A 16,275-nucleotide genomic window follows, 5' to 3' on the forward strand; every position below is an offset into this window, starting at 1 on the left:
TAACAAGTCTCTACTGAAATGAGGGTGTAAGTACAGCCTTCTTCTGGTGGTCAATGCTTCCTTCCCCCATATACACCATCTAGGGCAGATCTCACAAGTGGCAAGTGCCCATATACCATCTCTGTCCCAGAATGCAAGATATGTGGAAATTCTAGCCCTGGGCTTAAACTCTATGGGCAATACAGCTCTTGCACACAGCTGTACACCACATTAACCTCTTACGGCTAGGGCAAAACACTTGCAAGACAGTGCAGGCCTGGATGCTTTACACAATGTCACTACCTCCAGGAATCTGATTAGTTTTCCCACACCAAATTCAAGGGTACAGCCTACTTCACAGACAGTCTCACTCCTCCCTTCCATATCTCTTGATATTTTCTTTCTGGGATAAACAAGTCTGCTCCTGACTCCACACTTTATCCTCCCCTTCCACTAGGCCTTTTCCAATCTGAGTAATTTTCTTAGGGCTTGCTGACTCAATTGGCTGCAGTAGTGTCAAACGGAGCCTCTGGAGTCAAATGACACAGGATTCCCTCTTCTGATGCTCCCTTCTTCTCTTGGAGATCTGGTATAATAAACCAAGAAAAGGTGGACAGTTGGGGATTGATGAGGCAAGGAGGCTAGACTGGCCTTTCAGCATTCAGTGTAACTAGGGAACTCAGACTATTTAATCTTAGGGGAATGAACTTAGAGTATGGAGCTATCTTTGCATATGTGAACAATCACTAAGTGTGAGTGTGATATGCCTTTCCTAAGTGTTTCTGGAGTGAGGAAATAGGACAGATTGATGCAAGTACCACACAAGCTTTAATAATTTTATAAAAGAATCATAACTACAGCGGTCTCAAATTGGAATGGGCAGTGATATGAACTTCCCGCTACTCCAAAGGCTAAAAGATGAATGAGCATGTGTGGTTGGAATGTTGAGGGAGGGGACACAGACTGATAGATTAGACTGTATCCCCTGGAACTTTTATTTTTTAAAACTTCAAACATATGGAAAGGTTGAAAAATAATACAATTGTACAATTTTTCTGAGGAACTTAGTTCTGAATAGAGAGAACAGTGGCAAGAAGAGGTTGTCATGTGAAAGGCAGGATTTATTTCAGATGTCAGAGACACGAGAACCTTTACGGGCAATAACACAGGAAAAAGGAGAGAGGTTAGTGATAAAATATCTGGCCTTCGGATCAATTTCCCAATGATTTGCTAAAAGCAGTAGGCAAGGCCTAAGGTAGCCTGACTCCCCCAGCCATTCATCACAGGTCATGAGCAGACTCTTTAGTTTATCTCTATATGCCTCTGAAATACTGTTTGCTGTTTGTGCTATGAGGTGAAAAGGTTAGGAGGCATCACCTTGGATATTTCTCAAGCTCTAAAAGTGAATTTCATCCATTCATTTAAATATTTGAGCACAGCTAAGTGTCAGGCACTTTCTCAGTGTTAGAGATACAGCAAAGAACCAAAGAGATAATTCTTGCTCTCATGGAGTTACTTCCTGATGGGGGAATGGGGAGTAATCAAGTATTACAGACAAAAACAGAGCACATTAGGGAGGGCACGGGGGAAATTGCATAGTTAAGCAAGATCTCATGAGAGAGGTGAAATTTGGGCAGATTTCAAGATAGTGAAGGAGCAAGCCAAAGCTGATACCCCAGAGAGGAGAGTTCTAAGCAGAGAGAATAGAAATTGCAAAGGCCCCTGCTATAGAAGCAGAATTGCTATGTTCAGGCAGCAGCAAGAAGACCATAATGTTGCCTAACTGGTACTTTAATGCTCAAGGGCACAAGTTACTTGTCAATGGTTATTTAGTATCTAAAAAGATCAGTGTTTTCAACCAATTAAAAAAAAAAAACTTTCAACAAAAAGATAACACATGTAAACTATGTAACATAATACCTAAAAAGGGAAACTAAAAAGTTAATTATTACTTTAAAATATAACAGTAATAGTAAAAATAAAGGAGTGCTCCTCTACCTTTAGTGTGGTAAAAAGTCTGAAACTCTAAATGCTTGCCCTCTCCTTTTCAGCATTCCACAACTTTCTTGGCGCCAGGCACCAATTTCATGAAACACAATTTTTCCAAAGACAGGGGCAAGAGAATGGTTTTGGGATGATTCAAGCACATTACATTTATTGTGCAGTCAAACCTCCCTGCTAATGATAATCTGTATTTGCAGCCACGTCCCAGCACTAATATCACCGCCTCAGCTCCACTTCAGATCATCAGGCCTTAGATTCTCATAAGAAACATGCAACCAAGATCCCTCAATGCACAGTTTACAGTAGTGTTCAGGCTCTTATAAGAATCTAATGCCACATCTGATCTGACAGGAGGCGGAGCTTATAGGGTGCTGAGAGCAATGGGTAGGAGCTGTAAATACAGATGAAGCTTCACTGGCTCACCTCCACTCAACTCCTGCAGTGCAGCCCAGTTCCTAACACACAGTTCCTAAGCACAGATCAGTGCCAGTCTGTGGCCTGTAGGTTGGGGACCGCAGCTTTAAGTAACCCACAGCATCTGTGCACACAGTTTACACTGCACAGAACCAGAAAAGACCCAGAGCTCCAATTAGAAAGGTTATACAAGCAACACAACCTACCTTATTTAACGGCTGCAATTAATAACCATGTTCTAAATTACACTGATATATAGTGATAATGAAATCTGTTAAAGCTCAATAAAAATCAGAACAAGTTTGAATAATAAGCATCCTTTTATTTGCTGACGCCATTACAAAAACTGATTACATTAGCAACAAAAAGTGTTTTCTTAAGTTGAAGTCAGAGGCAGTTACTCCCCAAAATGTTAAGTAAAACAGTGTACAACTTCAGTATTAAAATGTTAAATTTTACATTGTCTTTACCACTTTGATCTTCTGAACAATTTATTGAGCAAAATAAGATAAAAGATTACATGTTTATTTTATCTTCAGGAATGTAAAGGTCTAATTATTCAAACAGTTTTTATTATAAAACTAAACTCTGAAGGTGTCTACAGAGTTGGCTTTTTTTTTTAATTTTTCTCTCTTAAATCAGTAGTCTAACAAGGATTAGAAAAGACAAAACTCTGTTCAGTGTTTCTGACAAAGTAGAAAGGGTGAAAACATAAATAAGGCTTTAATTTGGCAAAATATAATACAATGCCTTTTTTATCCTCGAATGAACAGTTTTCCAATTACTTCACTCTGTAAAAGATCAGAAAGAAAGAAATTCATTTTAAAACAAAGCAACAAATGGCAATCAGAAGACATTTGTCAAACACCGAAACTACATAATCCATTTGATCTTGCATGGCGTTTTCACAAGTAGGCTCAAAGCAAGTCATACAAATGGTAATCAAAACAAGAGAAAAATCTCAGGATTCAGAAGCAAAAAGCTTTTAGGTTGATACTTCAAAATGTGAGCCAAATCTAATTAGAAACCATTTAAGAGAACAACATTAGGTAGCCATTTTTGTTAGTCCTACTCAAGAGAATTAAAGCTAAGGTGAGTGAGCAGCACTGGAGAAAAAGAATGAAATTTATAACTCTTCATCCATGAATAAATATCAGATATAGATTTTCTGAAGATGTATGAAGCTTTCCAAATCAGATGACTAAAGAAACTATGCTTTAAAAGCCATCATAAAGACTAAAAGGAGTTAACCAAACATAACATGTAAATTTTGATTTGAGTCCTGGTTTGGAAAAAAATAGCTAGAAAGCTATTTGGATATAGCTATTAAATCTAAAAATCTATTTTGGGTACAACTGGGGAAACCTGAGTATAGGTTTAATACTGGATATTATACAACTATTGTTTTATCTGTCTGGAAGTAATAATGGAACTATGGATTGGTAAGACAATGCATTGTTCTTAGGAAAGGCATGTTAAAGTGTTTAGAGATAAAATGTCATGATAACTGAAATTTACTGTCGGTGGCTCACACCTGTAATCCTAGCACTCTGGGAGGCTGAGGTGGGTGGATCGATCAAGGTCAGGAGTTCAAAACCAGCCTGAGCAAGACCCCGTCTCTACTAAAAATAGAAAGAAACTAATTGACCAACTAAAAATATATACAAAAAATTAGCCGGGAATGGTGGTGCATGCCTGTAGTCCCAGCTACTTAGGAGGCTGAGGCAGTAGGATCACTTGAGCCCAGGAGACTGATGTTGCTGTGAGCTAGGCTGACGCCACGGCACTCACTCTAGCCTGAGCAACAAAGTGAGACCCTGTCTCAAAAAAAAAAAAAGAAATTCACTGTCAAACGGTTTAACATCAACAAAATATGTACAGACATATAGAAAGAGATGAAGGTGTTTATGGGGGTTGCATTATTCTTTTAACTTCATGTGTGAAATTTTTCACATAAAAAGTTGAGAGAAAAAGCAGCAATTAGAAAGTTAAAAAGCAAAGTTATCACTAGCTACGATTTTCTCTGATTAAAACAAGATTAATGGTAGATCAGAAAGCCTGGATAGCCCACTAGTACATCAAACTCAACACATTACAGAAAACAAAAACCTGAATCATATGAAAGCCAAGTGTTAGGTGTAGAAATAAAAGATATATATTTTTTTAAAGATATTTTTTTATCTGGGCAATACTGCCAGTCTCTCCAATTCACTATTGACAAACTAAACTTTAGGAAAAAGTCAGAATTGACTGAAGAAACTTGTAAGTGCTGGCAACAGGGATTAGACAGAATAAGGAGAAAAGAAAGCAGTGATAAAAGGGATTAAGACACAAAGTACCTGAACTGGGAGAAGAAAAGCACTGATTAAGAGCACAAGCCCTGGACACAGACTACCTTGATTTAAATCCCAACTCACCCAGTTATTAGTTGTGTGACCTTGGGCAAGTTACAGAATCTCTTTGGGGCTGCTGTAAAATGGGAATAACAGGAACAATAGTAATACCTATGTACCCTAACACACAGGATTATTGCAAAGATTAAAAGAGTTACCCCATGTTAGAAGCATGTTTATGCTTATAGGCATACTCATGAAGTGCCATCCAGTAAATTATCACACTCCCTCCACAGGACTCTTTGATAAGGAAACTTGGGATAATGAAGTTTTCTCATTTGGTCAGGAATACACTTAGAAACAAAGCAAATGTGAAACATTTAAAAGGTAGTTATCTGAGAATAAAAAAGCATACTATAAAATACCAGTATTGTCAATCATTTTAATCAGTCTCCCAAAGAAAGAGGGGAGATGGCAGCTGCCTTTTTTTCTTTTTTTTTTTTTTGGCTAAAGGGGGAGGGATAAATAAGAAATGGGAAAGATTTCCAAAAGAAAAGAAAGGTTACGGTTTTTACAAATTAAAGATATAAAGCTAAATACATCTATCCCAACAGCACTCAGAAATGCTAAGTACTGTGTATCAGAATTTAGAAAAACTAAATTACTGCCTATCATCTCACTTTTGTTTTTAAAAAACAGCTTTTCCCCTTATTGAATATGTACAGCATTACTTTAAACAATTCATATGTACGTGTAGTGTATACTTTAAAAAAAGGAAGTTTCTTGATATCAGATACATTTACCTACAATCTAATGACTAAGAAATTTATATTTTCAATTTAATTATGTGGTAGTAGTTTTAATAAAGTGCACAAGAGGGAAAATACATTGAGCAAAAATGATGGCAAAGGACTAAAAGGTGAAGGCTAATACAAACTGTTAAAGGGTATAAAGAAGAGCTGTGAGAACCAAGGGATAGATACGTAAGGAAGAGTTACCAATGTCAATGCCAGATAGAGCCTAAGGAAGGAAACAGTTCACAAGGGCCTGGTGGACCTCTAATTTCATATAATCTATCCTATCAGTCACGATACACTACTGTCAGCCACCCTTTCATTTGTCAAATTTGGACTTACGTCCATCAGCTAACAAAATAATGTTGTGCTATCACTTAAGAGACCTGCCTGCCAATTAACCATTTTGTCAGGGTTACATATTTAACAAAGTACTAGAATTTGATAAATCAAGAAGAAAAAACCTGATAAATAGAAGTGTCATTACCAATGATTAGCATAAGTTTCAGCTGTAATACGATCAAAGCAAATGTGGACACAGGCAAGCCAAAAATGGTTCATAAAGACTTAAAATGAATAGATCGTATGTTTAGGAAGAAAAAGAAAATATTAAACGACATCTATGAGATGCCAGACAGAGAATGACAAGGGCTAAAGGCACAGGGTAATAGATAATCTTACACTTTCTTAAGCTCTCTAGAAATGAAGCCCTTTCCATTAACACAAAGGCCTACTAATTTTAACATATTTATCATATTTCATTACTACTTTCAGTATCTCATTATATGCAAATGAAGAACATGTATTAGATCTAGCAATTGGAAAATCATCAATGATTTTAGCAAAGATGATTTCATTGGGATGGCAGGGAAAGAAACCATTCTAGAGTAGATAGAGAAATTAATAGCAAGTTAAGAAATAGATGCTCTCAAACAGTAAAGTAAAAAGTTAGCGTGGTAACCTGAAGGAAGTACAAGGTTACAATAAGAGATTTGAGCACATTTCCAAGACTGAACAGAGGACCCTATAAAGAGAGGAAGAAGACTGAAGTCATGGGAAAGAGAGATGGAAGAGTTTCCCTGTAAAGCAGGAAGCGAAGTTATTTCCTAACTTGGAAGGGGGGAAAATGTGGCAGAAGTTTCACACTGGGAAACTAAAGAGGTTAAGCAAAGATAAAAGATTGAGATGAGGTATAATTACTTTTGCTGATACGTTAAAGAAAGAGCTGGGTTTATTATCTGGAAAGTCTTTTTTAGAGGTAAATGACCTGAATTAGCATTTTATTTTTTTTTTATTTATTTATTTATTTTTTTTTTTGAGACAGAGTCTCGCTTTGTTGCCCAGGCTAGAGTGAGTGCCGTGGCGTCAGCCTAGCTCACAGCAACCTCAAACTCCTGGGCTCGAGTGATCCTTCTGCCTCAGCCTCCCGGGTAGCTGGGACTACAGGCATGCGCCACCATGCCCGGCTAATTTTTTTATATATATATATCAGTTGGCCAATTAATTTCTTTCTATTTATAGTAGAGACGGGGTCTCACTCTTGCTCAGGCTGGTTTTGAACTCCTGACCTTGAGCAATCCGCCCGCCTCGGCCTCCCAAGAGCTAGGATTACAGGCGTGAGCCACAGCGCCCGGCCTGAATTAGCATTTTAAAGGAGAGCATATACTAAGGTAGGCCAGAGGACAATAAGTTTATAAAAGTGAGTCAGAATGCTCCAGTAACATCAAAATTGAAGTCCATCCCAACTTTTCTAGGATACCTAACCTATTCCTAAGGCCTTTGTATGGCCATGGCTGCCTTAAGTATGGGTTCTGAGAAGAACAATTCAGTGATGAGTGGCCCCTTTGGGTCTCCAGGATATCATGACTATTTCAGAGCAAATAGCCTCAAAAGAAGAATATCTGTATCTTCCATGCATATCTGAATATTCCAATTACCACTGGCAATGTGACTTAAGTCATTTATAAAATAAGCAAAACCCAGGTAATAAAAAAAAACCCAAAACATTCATTAGCTGGAATACACATCATTTTTAAATGCTACCAAATCTCAGCTTTCCAAGGTAATATAAGCAATAAAAGCTCAACATGATTTGATTAATGATGGGAGTTTATTTACCCTCAAGTAAAACTCTCAACATCAGGAGTTAAAGAATGAATTTCTTATATTACCTACCAAAAAAAAAAAAAAAACTCAAATAAAACCCAGGTTCCAATTTAAAGAAACTGTGATGACTTGATGTTCAGTTCAGCAATCTTACCTTGTAAAAATGTTATGGTCACTTTATTTTGGGAGAAAGGGAGGAAGGAAAAAATGACACAGATACTTTCCCTGAATTAATATCAAAATTAACAGAGCAGTTGCAGGCATTATGGCAATGAACAAAACCCAGGCGGCCAAGCTACAAGAGAGTCTGTTTGATTAAGGTCAAATAAGGCAAAGGTAAAGATTTTTTTCCCCTAAGCTACAAGACCTTCAAAATACACACAAAACAGAAATAAAGATCCAAGAAGTTCAAGTTTGTCATCTGGAAGTTCTGAGAGAAATAAACAGGAAATATCTCCTCTAGTGAAATCAATCGAAGTATATTTTATTTATTACATAGACACACAATATGTCAATTACCCATGAATAGACAGTGATACTTCAGTTATCCTTACCTAAACCCTGGTAGTGTTCTTTCTCCTTTGTTAGCTGCTGGTTTACTTCCTGAAGCAACTGCTGTAGCTGTGTTACAGTCTGGTTTAGACTTACAGATATTGTCTCCTTCTCAGAAGACTCCTGAAAAGAAGATGGAAGTGACAAAAAAACTCCATGCATAAGGAAAGGAATTTGCAACCAAAACCAGAAAATATTTTATTGTTGTTTTAAATATAAACAAAAAAATATGAATAACATGAAAATCAACAATAGCAAAACCACACAGAAATACTGTTTGCTAACTAACGGTACAAACTAGTTGGCACCAAAGAAAACTATGTTATAAATGTTGTCACCTAGCCATAGAGCAAAGAAAATCTTACAGAATCTATGAATATCAGAAATAAATCCATTTTTTCTTTCAGAAAAAAAAAAACTAGCCCAGTAAAGAGCACATTCAAAATAGTAAAAATAGTAGTTAATATGTATTGAGCTCTTACTAAGTGTCAAGCACTCCTTTGCTACACACTACTTTAAATGCTTTATATATTCACTCATTTATTCCTTTCAACAACCTCACAAGATAGGTACCATTATCATTGCCTTTTACAGATAGGGCAACTGAAGCACAGAGTGGCTAAGGAATTTGCCCAGTCACATGGCTACGAAGTGGCAGGGCCAGAATTCAAATACGGGCAGTCTAGCTACAGAATCCACACACTTTAGCAGTACACAAACCTTAATATGAACATAATATCTCACTAAGCTGAAGTGAAAGCAAACATCAATGAAACACTGCCTTTTAGAGATACGACATTTTAAAGAAAAGATGCTCTCCAGTGAAGAGTGCAATATAACTGAATGGAGGCACATTTTTCTAGTAAGAGATGGATCTTACACATTTTTTTTTCTTCACATAGTTTTACAAGGTAATTAGCCCAGACTTTGGAGTTAAAGAAAATACATACCGTTTCTGAGGAAACATCACTATTCTCAATAACAGTAGTATCTCCAGCAGCTTTTACTATTTTTGACTGGATAAGCTCCAGTGACTGTTGGGCCTGTAAGGAAAGCAATATCACAGCTACTACATAATACAATTCAGAAATAAATACATTCAAAATGAGTGATTTTGTCAAGTTTTGTAGAAGATTAGCTCCTCTCAAAATACAATAAAGTTTTTTCCCCCCAAAATGAAAATAGCTTTAACCTTTACTAGATTACGAGAACACTTGCTGTTTTAAAAAGTTCAAGCCATATAAAAACGGCATAAAGAAATTAAAAACAGAGATAACCACAGTTGATACTTACGTTAGTATTAGTCTAGATTAGAGGTTAGCCAAATCTGGCCCACAGCCTGTTTTTGTACAGCTCACAGACAAGAATGGTTTTTACTTTTTAAATAAAAAGGTAACATTAAAGAAACAAAGAATATTTGAGAGAGACCATATGTGGCCCAAAACCCTATTTTTGACCCCTAGTCTAGTTTCCTATCTGTACATATTATGCGCTTGCAGAAAATTTTATATACGTAAGTTTTAATGTACATGCTATTTTATACTTGTCTGTTTTCCAAATTATTTTGTTAACTTTTTTAGCCAATAAATATTCATGTGCATTTCCAATTGAGTGTTGCACAGTACTTCTACTGTACAAATATGGGGCACTTAACTGTCACCTATCACTGTTATTTTAGATATCATAAATAACATGGCATATCTTTGAGCACCTGTTTAATATCTTTAAAGTACTTTCTGAGAAACTATATTGCTAAGCTAAAACCACATTTTATATTATGATCCAGAGGTCCAAAATTACAATCACGTATCAAAGTAAACTGACTGCTTAACCTTGACAGTGTATCACCTATCAAAGTCTGTGTTCTACAACAAACTTCCTAAGGTCACATTTTATCTACATGAAGGACTTCTGGATTCCTAGACTTTCATATAACAACAATTATAAGCTATAAACATACAGACTCAACAAAAACATTTCTTTCAACTTTTTTAAAAGGAGTCATGTTTTTAAAATGAGATACTTTTAAAAATCTATTAGAATATCAAACATTTAAATGTTTGACAGTGTCCAATGTTGATGAAGATACAGGAAAACAGATACTCTCATACCAGGTTGGGAAGAGTATAAATTACTATTGAATTTTTGGGATTTAATTTACAATAACTACCAAAATGTAAGATGTACATACCCCTTGCTCCTGCAATTCCAAAAAAGTTAGTTTTTTTGTTAATGACTGTAACTCCCATAAACACTACAATAGCTCTTAAAGTAGCTTTGAGATACGCATATGTGAATTTTACTAAAACCTCAAAAGAGAATTATAAATAATCTGTCAATATAATACAAAGAATAAGAAATGCAATACTAAAAATTATCCATTTGTGTATGAGATTAAGAAAAATGGGGCCGGGCGCGGTGGCTCACGCCTGTAATCCTAGCACTCTGGGAGGCCGAGGCGGGCGGATTGCTCAAGGTCAGGAGTTCAAAACCAACCTGAGCGAGACCCCGTCTCTACCATAAAAATAGAAAGAAATTAATTGGCCAACTAATATATATATATATATAAAAAAAATCAGCCGGGCATGGTGGCTTGTGCCTGTAGTCCCAGCTACTCGGGAGGCTGAGGCAGGAGGATCACTTGAGCCCAGGAGTTTGAGGTTGCTGTGAGCTAGGCTGACGCCACGGCACTCACTCTAGCCTAGGCAAGAAAGCGAGACTCTGTCTCAAAAAAAAAAAAAAAAAGAAAAAGAAAAATGTACAAAGAAATAAGTGAAGAGAAATTTCTGAAATACCAGAAATGTATACACCTTTTAATTTTATACAAAAGACCAAAAAAACATGTAGTTTGTAATTGACTACATGGTCAAATCCCAATTTAAAAAAATATATAGGGCCGGGCACGGTGGCTCATGCCTGTAATCCTAGCTCTCTGGGAGGCCGAGGCGGGCGGATAGTTTGAGTTCAGGAGTTCAAAACCAACCTGAGCAAGAGCGAGACCCTGTCTCTACTACAAATAGAAAGAAATTAATTGGCCAACTAATATATATAGGAAAAAAAACTAGCCGGGCGCATGGTGGCGCATGCCTGTAGTCCCAGCTACTCAGGAGGCTGAGGCAGCAGGATTACTTGAGCCCAGGAGTTTGAGGTTGCTGTGAGCTAGGCTGACACCAGGGCACTCACTCTAGCCTGGGCAACAAAGTGAGACTCTGTCTCAAAAAAAAAAAAAAATATATATATATACATATATATATAGATGTAACCAAATTTTAATGAATAACTCAAATTAAATTTAAAATCCTACTCTATAATTTATAAAACAATTAATAATATAAATGTGAAGAAATAATGAAGTAAATTAAGAATCATGGAAAAACCAAAAAATTTAGTTCCAAAAAGTAATTGTAAAACAAACAGCTTAAATTTATAAACAAGTTAATATAATGATGCAAAAGAATAAATCCAGAATTAGCAGTGTGTTTGCTTAAGAATCAAGGCACAACATAAACTCATGATATCACATCTCTAGGGCAAGTAGTATCTTACCTTATGCAAATCACCAGCTACCTTCTGTCTTTCATTTTGTTCAGTTCTAAGTTTTGTGAGTGTTTCATTTAACTGTGTCTTCAACTGTAAAAATAAAGGAACACCACTATTAGCTTAATTTGCATCCTTCTTTGATTATGCTGATACCTCTAGGACTAAAAAATGACTGGTAATGCTAACAGTTACTGTGCACAGTGGACTAGCCAATATGCTACACCAGATGTATAGAAAAGCTTAGCAGTAAAGGTTCCCATCTGTAAAGCTAAATATAAGAAAAGCTATAGAAAAGAACTAGAGTTTAGAGTAGAAAACTGCAAATGCAAAAACAAAACCATCAAATTCCAGTAAAGTGACTTTAAAAAGTATCACTATTCATATATAGTAGTTATTGAAATTATTTTAAATTAAAAGGCAAATAGATACTTTACCCATTCATTTTTAAAGGCTTTCTTAATCTATATAATTCAATTAAAAAGGCAATTATATGATATTTTAAAAGACATTAAACAGAAGAAGTTACAAATCCAATAAAATAAAAACTCCAAACATTTTAAATGTTCACCTTTAAGATTTCACTAAAGAGGCTGGGCGCGGTGGCTCACGCCTGTAATCCTAGCACTCTGGGAAGCAGAGGCAGGTGGATCACTCAAGGTCAGGAGTTTAAAACCAGCCTGAGCAAGAGCGAGACCCTGTCTCTACTATAAATAGAAACAAATTAATTGCCCAACGAATATATATATAGAAAAAATTAGCCGGGCATGGTGGCACATGCCTGTAGTCCCAACTACTCAGGAGGCTGAGGCAGAAGGGTTGCTTGAGCCCAGGAGTTTGAGATTGCTGTGAGCTAGGCTGACGCCACGGCACTCACTCTAGCCTGGGCAACAAAGTGAGACTGTCTCAAAAAAAAAAGATTTCACTAAAGAGAGCAGTACAAGACTACACTAGCCTAAATTATACCAACAAAAAATGTCTTAAAATATACTTCTTAATAACCAACTTGTCAAAAAAAGTTCTATAAAACTCTAGTGCCAATATATAATGCCTCTTCTCTGACAACTCTTCTGACTAAATATGAACAAGGGAAATGGACTACATTGCCAAAAAGATAACTTTCTTATTACATTCATCAAGTTAGTTGTTTCTGCTTCCCACTAACAGGCATAACTTTCCAAACAGTTCTGGAGACCCAAGAGGGGGAAGTATAAGACAGTGACATTTAAAGCTGAAGAGAGAATTAATGGAGGACGTTCCACTTGGAAATTTTATCTGGGGAACTCCATTTAAAGCCCAAATCATTTGTGCCCCTTTACTTAACTGAGTTTTAATACTCTTTGTCAGAGAAATTAAACTTTTGGCTCAAGAACACACAAAGTATAGATAGGCAAACAGAATTATTTTATCTTAAAATGTGGCAACAATTATCCTCCCTGAGCAAAGACTAAAATAGAGATTCCAAATTCAAGATAAAAAAAAAAAAAGCAAATGCCACTCAAAATGGTCTCTTCACAGAAGTAGAAAGGCAAGAAATACAAAGAGAGCATCAAGCTGAATGGAGATACAATCATAATCTTTTGTGTTTGATGTTACTGTTAAGTCAGCCACCACTGAGCACTAAAGTTAAAAGGTAAAATCTCCAACAACCAGTTAGAAATGATTTTTTTAAAACATATTATAGGGTAAGGGCCTATAGCCATGTCATATCACAATCCTGATCTGTGTAATGTTTAGCAACCATATGTATAAAACTAGTCTTACATTGCAGTGGGAATGCATTCAATTAAAGTAAAATGCTGGTGAATAAAATAACTATTTTATAAAAAAAAAATAAAGAGAGGTGTAGGAGAGTGTGTGTGAGTATGTGTAGGGTTCTATGTGTACACAGGTTGAGCATGCCTAATATGAAAATCTGAAATCCAAAAATCTGACACTTTTGAATGCCAACATGACACTCAAAGGAAATGTTCACTGGAGCATTTCTGATTCTGAATTTTCAGATCAGGAATGCTGAACCAGTAAATATATAATGCAAATATTCCAAAATCTGAAACATTTCTGGTTGCAAGCATTTCAGATAAGAAACCCTCAACCTCTATTGCATACAGTCCTACTCTGAAAATGGATTCCCCTAAAGCACTGCCATAACATAGAAGACCAACCACAAACGAATGAATTAACAAGTTTTCCTTGGTACATACAATAGTGCTAAAGAGAAAATTCCAAGCTGAGCAGGGTTAACTTTGGGTTAGGAGAAAACTTACTGTAATATTCTGAGAGCTTATTCAGGTTTTTTTATTTTTAAAATCTATTCCTGTGCTGTAACAATTTTTAATTCACAGTAAGATATAATGATTGAAACAGAGAACCAGATAGCCATATTTGTCCAATAGCTAAATTTGCCACAGTATAAATTTCTAGAAAATTTCAAAATTGGAACACAGGGTACTGTATGTCTTAAGACATTTAGCTAATTTTAGTTATCTTGAAATCTATGCTCTTAGTAATATATTGATGATAAAGAATTTTATAATTGATATTTTCAATTTATAATTTGATATTTTTTAAAATTTATAGAAAGACCAGTTAAAATTAGAAACTTAGATTACTGTCCTTGAATGAAGAGCATGTATCTTTAACCTTCAATAATCTCCTAAGTAAGATAATAATAGGCCTAGTTAACCCTGATAGTCTAAGAAGAGAATCTTCATCACTCAGCCAATGTTTCTGTCATTTTTTTATTCACTGAGAATAGTTCTGCTTGAGAAATTAGGTTTTGTAAAACATGAAAATTTTTGAAACAGAATTGGAAGCCAAACATGCCACTGTTAGAAGCTAAGAAAAGAAGGATCATCCTAGGAGTCAAGAAAAGAAAGATCATCTTAGGAGTCATAAGAATATGAATGAAGATTATCTTAAATTTACAAAAATGCCAAGCTAAAGATGTTAGCAAGGAAAAAAAAGTTTGGATGGTTTCTCCACATGTCAACAGAAGTGTTTTCAGAGCCTACTTGATACCCAGTGGAGGACAAGCTTCTTACCAAATTTAGCTCTTCATTCTGTCTTACTGCTTCAGAATATGAATCATCAAGTTTTTTCTGCAATTCAGTCAACAGATCTTTCAGCTGCAATGAAGTTTAGAGTTTAAGATTGATCTCCTTATGATATCCCATGTTTTGTATACTACTCGGAAGCTCTGCCACAAAAAACTTATACTGAAATATCACTCTAATATAATCTTAATTGAATTGAGACGCAAGTTTAAAAAAATTCTGTTGTAAGTACCTCTCTGACTTCTGTAACATATGTAGATCGTTCAATTTCTGCCTTCTCTAGTTCCATTTCCAAATGTTCTCGTTCTCTTCTTAGCTAGCAATGCAAGAAGGAAAAGTTAACACACTGAAGACTTCCTTTTATGTTTCCCCACAATGAAAAGTTATGACACTTATGAACATAAAACCGTATCAATTCAACCACCACCTGATAATTAACAGCATAACTGTTATCATTAGATAAAAGTAATCTTAAAGATCTTCAGACAATTCTTAAAGCTAAAAATGAGCCCATAGGTTGCAAATCAAATGATCAATTAACATACATTTTCAACATCCTTATTTTCTCTTCTTAATCGCTCTAGCTCTTGTTCTGAAGATGTAAATGATGACTGCATCTGAAACGTGAACAATTACATGGCAATGTAAACCACCAAGGACTTAAGAGGTCTCTACCTTATAGAATTTTCAATCAATTAAAAGACATTTCAGAAGTTTTGAAATGCATCTCACTTAAAGTCACACTGAATTTTTAAAAACCCTAAAAATGAATCACATCTAACCTGATTTAAACTGTGGTCAAAACCTACTATATTCATCCCATCTAAAAGGGCTTAATTTTTTATTAGCAATTAACTGATAATTGGCTGTATTTAATACCCAAATGTATTAACAAAAGTATTTAATACCCAAAAGTATCATCAGGAACTCTAAATTCTGCACATGTTGGCCCAAGAAAATAAGTAACAGATGGCACTCTTTACCACACTTAAGAAATGGGAGAAAAATAAAGGTTGCACAGTAACACTCATGTCCCATGAATAAAAGAATAACTTAATAACTTTTTCTTGAATTCTACAGCATGGGTTAAATACCAATATTTTATAAATAATTGTTTTAATTTCAAAATATTAAGGGGGTAAAAATGTTTTAGGTTACATGGGTTGCTTTTGTAATGCTTGAGTCCCAACTACAGGTGTGCCTATCACCCAAATAGTGTTCACTGTACCCATCAAATAGGTTTTTGCCTCTCCCTTCCCCCTCCCTTCTCCCTCCCTCCCCCTAGTTGTTTTCCACTGAGTTTTACTTCGCCCTGTGTACATGTGTGCTCAATGGTTAGTTCCAATTTAATAGTGAGTACATGTGGTGTTTGTTTTTCCATTCTTGAGATACTTCACTTAGGCGAATGGTCTCCAGATCCATCCAGATTATTGCAAAAGGTATTAATTCATCTTTTTTATGGCTGAGTAGTACTCCATGGTATAGATATACCACATTCTA

At 35.7% G+C, this 16,275-nt stretch overlaps 1 protein-coding gene across 10 annotated transcripts in view; it reads right to left on the reverse strand.

Moving 5' to 3' along the window:
• Positions 1–2,698: 2,698 nt before the first annotated feature.
• KTN1 (kinectin 1) overlaps positions 2,699–16,275 on the reverse strand; it is a 104,351-nt gene continuing 90,774 nt past the window's right edge. For 6 of the 10 annotated variants that reach the window (XM_076004013.1, XM_012757944.2, XM_012757948.2 and 3 more), the window contains 7 exons: positions 15,321–15,392; positions 15,008–15,091; positions 14,764–14,847; positions 11,729–11,812; positions 9,133–9,225; positions 8,185–8,305; positions 2,699–3,188 (listed from right to left, as the gene is read on the reverse strand). In XM_076004013.1, coding sequence (XP_075860128.1) covers positions 3,184–3,188; positions 8,185–8,305; positions 9,133–9,225; positions 11,729–11,812; positions 14,764–14,847; positions 15,008–15,091; positions 15,321–15,392 — 543 coding nt within the window. In that variant the 3' untranslated portion in view covers positions 2,699–3,183. The remainder of the gene's footprint in view (positions 3,189–8,184; positions 8,306–9,132; positions 9,226–11,728; positions 11,813–14,763; positions 14,848–15,007; positions 15,092–15,320; positions 15,393–16,275) is intronic. The other 4 variants (XM_076004015.1, XM_012757949.2, XM_012757951.2 and 1 more) reach the window with 1 other exon arrangement.

Source organism: Microcebus murinus, chromosome 6 (assembly GCF_040939455.1).
Source record: "Microcebus murinus isolate Inina chromosome 6, M.murinus_Inina_mat1.0, whole genome shotgun sequence".
Lineage (NCBI taxonomy): Eukaryota > Metazoa > Chordata > Mammalia > Primates > Cheirogaleidae > Microcebus > Microcebus murinus.